The following is a 9,771-nucleotide window of genomic DNA, read 5'->3' as shown; positions in this document are numbered from 1 at the left end:
AGAAGAAGAAGAAGCTCTCCATTTTCAAAAGGGCCAAAGCTTTATTGCGCAAAGTTGTTCGACAGAGGCGTTTAAATAAAGAAACGGATCGTTTGAATAATCCAAGGTAAACACTAGACATTGACCGGAAGCTGCTTGTTGTGTGCAGCCTTCAGAGTGTTTTATTATTATCCTGATAATTATACTAATAATCTGCTGTTATTATTTAAACACTGAATTTAAATGACGTCACCGCAGAGAGGTTACATTAGCATCCACAGCTAACAGATAGCATGTTTGACTCGGTGTTACGCCGAGAAATGCATCCCAGTATGTGTTAAAAGAAACAGTATATTTGGGGCTTCAATCTTTGATAACAAAGTGAATTAAATGTATACTTAATGTGAAGTGTCCTTATTGTTCAGGAGACTCGGGAGAAGACTTGTAAATGACCTGCAGACTGAGTTTGGACTCTGAAGTATTTTTAAATTGTGCAGGAAAAAACATTTAAGATGGGATGTAAAGTTTGGTAGTGTGGAAATGATGAGGCACACAATAACTTGTATCCGTGCATTTCTTGTCATGTTCACATTAAACCGGAGTCCGTTAAAGACACTCGGTTTGCTTCCCGGTAAAGTCAGCTGTCCGCTTAAAACATCAATGTTTATCATGTTCTGTTTATTATTAATAGATATTCACTTTCATCAGGATACCAGAGGGTTTAAAAACCTGCAGTATGACTGTAAAGATGTGACTGCATCAATACAATGTTTCGTTACCATGGTAACGGTGCAGCAGAGAGCACGAGGACTGTTGTTTTTGTTCACTTTGAGAAAGTTGAAAAAAGTAAAATACATTTTCTAAATACTCTCTCCAACATTTTGAGTTTATTCCAGAACTGTGGAAAATCTGGACTTTTATTTTATGACCTTTATCTCAACGCTTTTAGGCCTGTTTCCATCAAGGCGGTCTGGTCCGGTTCAGTTTGGCACGTTAAACCCGGGTCTTATTTCTTAAACGGAGTCCAAACACAGAGCAGTGCCAGTCAGCTTCATTAAGTTCAGTGGAGAAGAAGAAAAGGGGGACACAGTAAACAAAGGATCCTTTAGGGTCTTATAGGTACCCTTGGTACCCCGACACAAGGGTACCAAAAAAGTGGGACCTCTTCTTTTGGAACTATTCCCAAATGTATACAGTGGAAATGCCAATACATCTGAACCGAACCGTTTGGTGGAAACGAGATTGTTTACTTGATTTTTATTCTTAATATTCTGACTTTATGCACCACATTTGGATTTTATCTCCTTGTTTATTTCTTCACATTTGGACTTTTTCTTGAAGTGCATGATGAGAAAAAACAAATCTTTCTCTCATATTGACGTCTGTCATGTCTGTCTCTAATCCTTTACGACACACATAGATCTCCAGGGCATCCCCTATAGTTTCTCAAGTCCTTGACGATGATGTGTGGATGATGAAGAAATATCCGCTGACACTGACTTGCTTGTAATGTAAGAAATTCATTTACAAAATCAAGAGACAGCATCAGTCCAGGTTAGCCATGGCACCTGGGAGAGTCACCAGCCAAATGTGATCTCTCACGAATAAAGAAAGACACTAGTATTTATAGAGTATTTATACCCCTAATAAAGCCCTTCATTGTCTTTAATGTTAAACCAAGCTCTAACCCTAAGAACACTAGTTGTTTTACCAATAGTTCACATGTTACAGCAGCACAGTTATAATTCACATACTTGTTCATATTACATTGTGTCACATGTAAAATACACTTCACACTGTTGTGACTGTTTACGTCTTCCTTCGTCTCCTGAGCATCAAATACATGAGTCATTTTTTTTTAATCACTTGTGTTCATTAAAACAACGAGAGCTCAGCACAAACACAACGGTCTTGTTTTCCACCTGTTTCCACGGTAACAGTCGACACACACTGCATTAACGTCACACTCTACTCACCGTAAGAAATGATTCTATCACGACCTGAGACTCTGATGGTTATGGACATGAGTGTGTATTTTATAAATCATCTATTTTTAACGTTTAAAGATAAAACAAAGAGTCTGATACGGAGCAAAAATACCTTTGTGACTCCGAAGTAATTTAAATGATTTAATCCTTTAAATGAAGCGTAGAAAAGACTGAAACACTCCATGTCGTTTGTCTGTGTGTCTGAAAGTGGACGAGGCTTTTATTCTCTGTGTTGTGACTGGTTTCAGTCTGAGTCTGACGTGACGTCTTCCCCACACAGAGAGGAGCAGATCCTTCTGCCCTCCTCGTCCGCCGGGGCCAAAATGATGGAGTTACCCAACTACAGCAGCCAGCTGATGCAGCAGCTGTGGGCGCTGAGGAAGGAGGGTCTCTTCTGTGACTGCACCATCCTGGTGGGAGACAGCCCCCACCGCGCTCACAAGCTGGTGCTGGCCGCCTCCAGCATGCTCTTCAGGTACCGCCGCCGCTACCGCCGCCGCCCTTCCATTCCAAGCATTCAGGGGATTATAAAGCAACGCTGCGTGACCTCTCCACCTTTAAATGAGTCCATGTTATAGTGCAACAACTTTCCACAGGCAGATCAGGGTCTATAACGTGTCCACGGAGCGTTCATGGCACCGTGTGAGTCGCTGCAGATTAAAACGTAACGTAAAGCCTGTATCGTTATCGGTGTCATCGCCGTCTCGTGTTTCGCAGCTTTACCAGCTGCAGAAAATCACCGTAACGCTGAAGTTGTCTCTTCAACGGGCTGCAGACGCTCGTCCACTCCCCTGCATGTTAACTCACACACACACACACACACACACACACACACACACACACACACACACACACACACACACGTTATCTGTGAGAGCACGCCATGACATCACTTTAACGCCTGAAGGTTGAATTGTCTCGTGTGTGTCAGGTCTCTGCTGGACAGCTCTGACACCATCTCCATCGACACCAGCATGGTGTCCTCGCAGGAGTTCAGCTGTCTGCTCGACATGGTCTACACGGGAAAGCTCCCCATAGGCAAGCACAACGTGAGCCGCATCGTCGCCGCCGCCGACAGCCTGCAGATGTTCGACGTGGCCGTCGGTTTCAAGAACGTCCTGTCGAGTCTCGTCAGCCAGCAACCGACGACCTCTTCTCCGCAGACCCCGAGCCTGACTGTGATTAACAAAATGAAGAGCGCCAACGACGAGGGATCGGCTGCGCCCGACACGGACGATGGAACGCCGGGAACGCTGGAGCTGAAGGCGGAGAGAGAGTGCGAGGGCGAAGACGAGGACGCAGCAGAACCGCCCTGTAAGAAAGCCTGTGCCGAGCTCCCCGAGTCCCCAGGTCAGTTTAAGGTCCTCAGCACGTCCAAGTTTAAAGTCGACCAATCAGGACTTCACTGCATGTCGTTGTTTCTTTGTTTCCTCAGAGCCTGAAGAGGACAAATCCTCGGAACATGTAGCGGAAAAAAGCAACCAGACAGAAGACGCCACATCCGAAAGAAGACCGGCCTTCACTTTCCTGGATCGCTTCTGTCAGCGTGTCGAGCTCCTCTCCAGCATGTCGTCTGTCCTGGAGCTGCTGAGCCAGGCAGCGCAGAGCAGCCTGCAGGACGACCAGAGACAGGTAGAGCCTCGGCCTTTAAAGGTCAAGACTTGATGTTCACCAGGAGAAATCCTGAATCTCCGAGAGATGTTTCAAGTGTTCTCTGACCTTCATGGCCGGATGTTGAGCCGCCGTCGTTCCCTCCTTACAGCGGTGCTTCTTCACTTCCTGCCAGGTGGTGTGTGAGTGCTGCGAGGAGGCCGAGCCGAGCTCAGCGTTGGAGAAGCTGACGAGCGGAGCGAAGGAGGGACGGCTCAGCGAGGCGTCTCTCGTCGCGCTGCTGCGCTCCGTTCAGCAGGAAGCGCCGTCCTCCTTCCCCGCACCGCTGCTCGCTCTGCTGCAGGAGGCCGAGGAGAACCAGAGCGGAGGTAACCAAGAACCCTCCTGTGACTCAGCAGCGTTCATGTATCTGTGCAGTTTAGTAAAACGGAACAATACTGGGGGCCTGGGACTTTTGTTTTTGTCGCCTTGGTAACGAAAGACGACAAGAATTGTAACCGAGTTTAAAATTCTTGCACCGTGAAAACCTCGCTCTAAACGCTTAACTCTGTGCTTGGATATCGTCCATCTGTTATTTGGCCACGTCGGTCGTTAATCAGTGGGATTGATCGAAGACTCTTTTATTTTTCAGAGAAGCAGAACGGCACCAAAAGTGAAGAGCAGGAGGAAGAGGAAGAGGAAGACAACAGTAAGGAGGAGACGGAGGAGGAAGAGAAGGCCTCTTCCTCCCCTCCCGCCTCTTCCTCTTCTCCCTCCGCCTCCAAACCGTACGCCTGCTGCTGGTGTAAAAAAGCCTTTGCCTACAAGTGTCGGATGCTGGCGCACGTGAAGCGCTGCCCGCTGTCCCGGGAGTGTGAGCAGCAGTGTCCGCAGTGTCCCAAAAAGCTGCCCAATCAGCGAGCTCTGCAGCGCCACCGGGCCGAGGCGCACCGTAACAACGCACGAGTGAAGAAGAAGGTGGCCTGTGAGCTCTGCGGACGGACCTTCGCTCACCCGTCAGGTGAGATAGTACACAGCGATCTCATTGGACGGAAGAGAAATGTCCAAGCTGAAGCCCGCCTTCTTTTAAAAACCTCAGTGTAGAAGTTGTGGATCCTGATCCTGATTGGATAAAAGAGTCTGGTGTGTTTACTTCCTGTCTTGTGTCTCAGGGATGATCTACCACAAGCGCACCGAGCACTTTGACGAGAAACCCTTCGCCTGTGAGGACTGCGGCGCAAAATTCGGCGCCAACTCGTCTCTGAAGAACCACATGAGGCTGCACACGGGGGAGAAACCGTTCAGCTGCAAACACTGCGACATGACCTTCAGCGTGGCCGCCGCGCTCGCCTACCACACGAAGAAGAAACACTCGGAGGGTAACGCACACACTCTCTAAACCTCTGATCACGCTCAGGCACGTCGCTCTGTGCTCACTCGCTCTGCCTCCCGTGTGTTCAGGGAAGATGTACGTGTGTCAGTACTGTAAGGCCACCTTCGCCCAGTCCATCGAGCTGACGCGTCACGTGCGGACACACACCGGCGATCGGCCTTACGTGTGTCGAGAATGTGGCAAAGGCTACAGCCAGGCCAGCGGACTCACCGTTCACCTGCACACCTTCCACAGTAAGTAAACAGCAAACCACACATCGACCCTGTACTCACAGCTGTGCACACATAGAGTATAATGACGTAGCACATGATCAAAGATGTGAGTCAGCTTAGTCAGAGTCCTGGAATCAGAGACCATACTCATCGTTACCATAGATGTGATAGTGGGAGCTAGCTGGAAGGATTCCTCTCGTTCCTGTCGTCCACTCTTCCTCTGTGGAGGTCGGAGCGGGCCGTGCATGGATGAGGGGGCGACACAGTGAAAGGCGGGGGAGCTCCGCCCACTTGAGATCACAGCTTCTGCTGCAGGGACGAGAGCTCCTGAGCTTCAAACACACTGATGGCAGAGAAAACCAAAACAGAGCCCGTAGTTTGGACCGTAAATGTCACTTCAGGTATTGCTAGCTTGAGTTTGGATGCTAATTAAAATGACCTTAACGCTGTCTTGTTTTCTGTCAGACCTTTCGGAGCCTCACGACTGTCAGAAGTGTTGCCTCAGCTTCTCCTCGCTGGACGAGCATCGCCAGCACATCCAAGACTTCCACCCGAAGGAGTACCACAAGTGTTCCACCTGCAGCAAGGTGTTCACCAGCGCGGCCCTGCTGGAAAAACACAAGAGCACACACATGGGATCCAAACCCTTCAGCTGTGACATCTGCAACAAGTCCTACCAGGTTGGTAAATGCAACATCCCTCCCCTCCTGACCCTCACAACAGACCGGCTGTGTCACCTGACCCGTCCCTCTGGTTTCACAGCAACTGTCGGGTCTGTGGTACCACAACAGGACGACCCACCCCGATGTGTTCGCTAACCAAACCCGGCAGCTCAAGACTCTGGTCCAGTGTGACGTCTGCTTCAAGTTCTTCCCCAGCGCTGCCAGCGTGGCCAAGCACCAGGCGGCAGAGCACCAAGGTGAGAGCAGCGCACAACGATTCGCCTCGCTCGCTTATCAGAACCTGTCGATAAAAAGTGGGAAACTTTGGCTCAGTCTTAACTTCAAGGTTTGTTTCAGGAACCTAAAGTGAGATTAAATTATTTAGATTCAATTTGAAATCCTCCTGTAAAAAAATTCTAACAAGTCTTTGTTTTGTTCTTCACGATGAGAAACAGTTTGAACAGCTCCCAGTGCTGACGTAGAATTAAATCATTAAAGGTCACATGACCCCCTCCTCTTCAGTCTAAATAAGTGTCAGAGCTCCTCTTCATCATGTGTGTGAAGTGTGTTGTTGTAAATCCACTCTGATCCTGTATTTGATCATATCTATAAACCCCTCTATTTCAGCCCTGCTCAGAACAGGCTGTTTCTGTGTCTGTAGCTTTAAATATGTAAATGAGCTGTGTCTGGCCACGCCCCCTCTCTGGAAGGGCTCGGGTGTACTCGGTGCTTTCTGGCTCCATGTCCTATTGTTTACGGTGAAAAGGCAGACTCAGAGGGCAGAACAAACACCTAGCTGTGGGAGTGTCACCCACCTGGGGGAGGGGCTACTGCCCTTTGTGATGTCATGTCAGGGAACATCTCCAAAGGGCCTATTTGAGCACACATTTTCTGAAAAGTGGAGCAGGCTGAAGACGGAGAGGATGGACTTTTCTCATCATTGGGGGGTTTGTGGACAGATAGAGACATGTTAGAGTTAGACGAACATGGAGAAGAGAATTATAAATAATAATCTGTGACCTTTAAATTAAAGTATTGTAAAATGTTAAAGTGAAACAGCTGTTATACTGTTGATTAAACCCTTTGAGCATGTCAATGGTTTAAGTCGTCCTTTAAAGAGTGTTAAAGTCAGTGCTAATCAACTCTTTGATTTAAACCGTGACCATCTCATTTCTGGATGACGACTGCAGTTTGTTACGGCGTGTTCAAAGATTCAACATGTCCTGCGTGTTCTCTTTGTTCGTCTACATGTTCGCCTGAGTGAAAATCACCTCATAAATAAATCGCTGTGTTTATCCTGGCAGGCTCGGAGGCGTCGGCGGTGCGATGTCCGCACTGCCCGTCCGTGTTGGGCGGGGAGGAGGAGCTGCACGAGCACATCAGCAGCCAACACGCCAGTCAGAGCAGCGAGGCGTACCGCTGCCCACTCTGCTCGCTGATCTGCCCCTCCCAGCTGGAGCTGCAGGAGCACCTGCTCTCCCTCCACATGGAGGCCACGGAGGAGCAGGCCTCCACCTCCCACACGGTGAGGAGCGCCGCGAACGCTCTGCAGTCACGCAGGAAACACCGTCCACCGTGCTTCCTGCTCGCTGCGCCTTCAATGTATCTGTTTGAATACTCAAGGGTCGCACAAACCCTCCCACATCTCCTGAACATACACACCTGAACATTGCAATACATAAAAACATACATCAGTATGTCTAACGATGAGTTTATGAACTGCATGTAATCCTCTTCTCACGGCCGCTCTGCTGTTTAACCAACATGTGACAGATCAAACTCTCGTTCTTGATTTAACAAGGAGTTAGACCCTCCCTGAAAACCTTTCAATCTGCATCAAACAGGCAGAGACACACTGAGCGTGTGCAGTGAACTCCTGATGTCTGTGTGTGTCTGACATGTGAGTGTGTGATCTCAGAAAGAGGTCCAACACAGTGCTGCTGCACCGTCACTGAACACACTGCAGGAGGTGACTTCAGCTCTTTTCACACCTATAAATAAAGACGGCCATGGGAGAGCTCAAATACACACTCTCTCTCTCTCTCTCTCTCTCTCTCTCTCTCGCTCTCTCTCGCTCGCTCTCGCCTGCATCACCAGTAAACAGAAGCTAACGAGCAGCTAAATCATAACAAATATCGCCTGTCAGCTGGAGGTTCTGCAGATATTTCTGCCAGAGTTTCTGTCATGATCGGAGGAGGAGGACAGATTCAACAGGCATGCCTGCTGTTGCTATGGCGACTTCAGACTGTCTGCCAGTTTGAAGTCGGGGGGGAAAAGTCCCGTCGTTGCGTTCGTACGAGTTCGAAGTAAATGGATCATAAGTAATGTGTGTGTTCTTTTAGATGTTTAGTAAATGCTGTTTTATCCGGGCAAGCTGGCCACGCCCCTATCTGTGATGTCACTGCAGACAAACAGCCCAGATCGACGTGTTGGTACAACATTAAAGGTTTCCTCCATTAGAGAGCAGCAGAGCAGGTTGGTTCATAAAAAGTAACACACGACCTCTCTGTCCAATCAGGTGATGTCAGCCGATCCATCAGGAAGCGAGGAGGCGGAGTCAGGGATCTCTGAGGGGCAGGCACAGCTGGCAGCTGCCCAGCAGATGTTCGTGGCTCTGGCAGGAGGAGGAGGCGGGTCGTCAGCGGAGGTGGTGGAGGTGAACATGTTTGACCTGCTGAACAGTTCAGTCACCTTCATCTGTGAGGACAAAGCGTCAGGACCCGACGCTCTACCCTAAACCTGCCACGGAGACTCTGGACTGTTTGTGCTGAAGCTTCTCTCTCCTGGAGCTGATGTGCAGTTTTAATAAATGTGGTGAACGAGTGTTGGAGTTGAGTTCAGATAAGGTCGGTTTAAAGACACCAAACACAGAGCAGAGGAAACTTGTTTTGTTTTTAAAGGAGCAGTATGTAGCTCTGACACCTAGTGTTTGAAACAGGTACTGCAGTCTATGAATTAATAACATTGACAAGAGTTGTTTTCCCCGCCCCCTCCTTCTTTGAATCAGTGCTCATGGTAGTGTTGTTCCTCACTAACAGAGACCAAGCTTTACCCGAGACCAGAATGCTCCGAGATCAAGACCAAGACTGAGACTGAGTCAAGACCAGGACCATGAATAAATCTCAATGTGAAACGTTGTGTGTGCAGGGCGCGTCCCTCTCTTAGACGGACTGTTATCAGGGGAAAAGAAATCAAAGTGAATGATGTTGGGACCGAGTCCAGTCGGTCTTGTTTCAAGTCCTGTTGGTTTGACGGCTGCCCGGCTTGGACTTGTACTTTTTTTCCCTTCACAGCCACCGTATCAAAACCATCCGAACAGCTTCAAGAGGAGCTCTGAGTTCTGACAATAATTCAGTCAAACAATACTCTCTCTTTTGTTCTGTTTATTACAGGTAGACACAGATGTAATAAACACATTCAGAGTCCTGAGAAACAAGCTGCACACAAATCAAAACATTTCATCAGGGGAGAAATACATTCTGAGGTCGACACACACCTCATCCATTCATGCTGAGTTTCACTCTTTCAGTCTTGAGGGATTTATCATTTCCACTTTTGTAATTTGACGCTTCATGTTTGTTTTTTTTAAGACGCTGAACGATGAGTCGGGGGGGGAAAGAAAACGTGTGTAACCTCAGGTTTCTCATGTTTAAAGTTTGTTTTCTGAAAATAAAGTCAGATGGTTTTTAGATGAACCTTCTCCAGCTAAATTCAGATTTCATAACACATTTATGTTTACATGAACTATTTATCATCCGGAGAGAGAGAGAGAGTTTGATGACCTGACGTTCTGAAGAATGTGACTCTAGATTTCTGTAACAGAAGTTTGATATCTAATTAAAAAAAAGTATGATGATCTTGTTATTTCATTATTTTGCAGATATACATCCCCAGAAATTTATCAAGTAGGGTCCAACTCATATGTTTTTATGTTTTTATCCAATACC

General features: G+C 47.9%; 1 protein-coding gene across 1 annotated transcript; it reads left to right on the top strand.

Annotated features, from left to right (window-relative positions):
• The first annotated feature begins 4 nt into the window (after positions 1–4).
• On the top strand, positions 5–9,437 carry zbtb40 (zinc finger and BTB domain containing 40). The gene is made up of 12 exons (XM_079342406.1): positions 5–106; positions 2,248–2,442; positions 2,899–3,317; positions 3,403–3,599; positions 3,754–3,946; positions 4,120–4,578; positions 4,730–4,936; positions 5,019–5,183; positions 5,628–5,842; positions 5,925–6,081; positions 7,129–7,349; positions 8,343–9,437. Exons 2-12 carry the CDS (start codon positions 2,291–2,293, stop codon positions 8,559–8,561), a joined length of 2,604 nt encoding a protein of 867 aa, XP_079198532.1. The 5' UTR covers positions 5–106; positions 2,248–2,290; the 3' UTR covers positions 8,562–9,437.
• Positions 9,438–9,771: the final 334 nt, after the last annotated feature.

Source organism: Symphodus melops (genome assembly GCF_947650265.1).
Source record: "Symphodus melops genome assembly, chromosome: 4".
Classification (NCBI taxonomy): domain Eukaryota; kingdom Metazoa; phylum Chordata; class Actinopteri; order Labriformes; family Labridae; genus Symphodus; species Symphodus melops.
This window is presented reverse-complemented; position numbering and strand designations above follow the sequence as displayed.

Bases quoted from the DNA above. Each gene is read 5' to 3' on its own strand.
- zbtb40 (XM_079342406.1), top strand. From the start codon at position 2,291: ATGATGGAGTTACCCAACTACAGCAGCCAGCTGATGCAGCAGCTGTGG. The intron at 3,600-3,753 runs GTAGAGCCTCGG...ACTTCCTGCCAG, and splicing joins TGCAGGACGACCAGAGACAG to GTGGTGTGTGAGTGCTGCGA. The intron at 4,579-4,729 runs GTGAGATAGTAC...CTTGTGTCTCAG, and splicing joins GACCTTCGCTCACCCGTCAG to GGATGATCTACCACAAGCGC.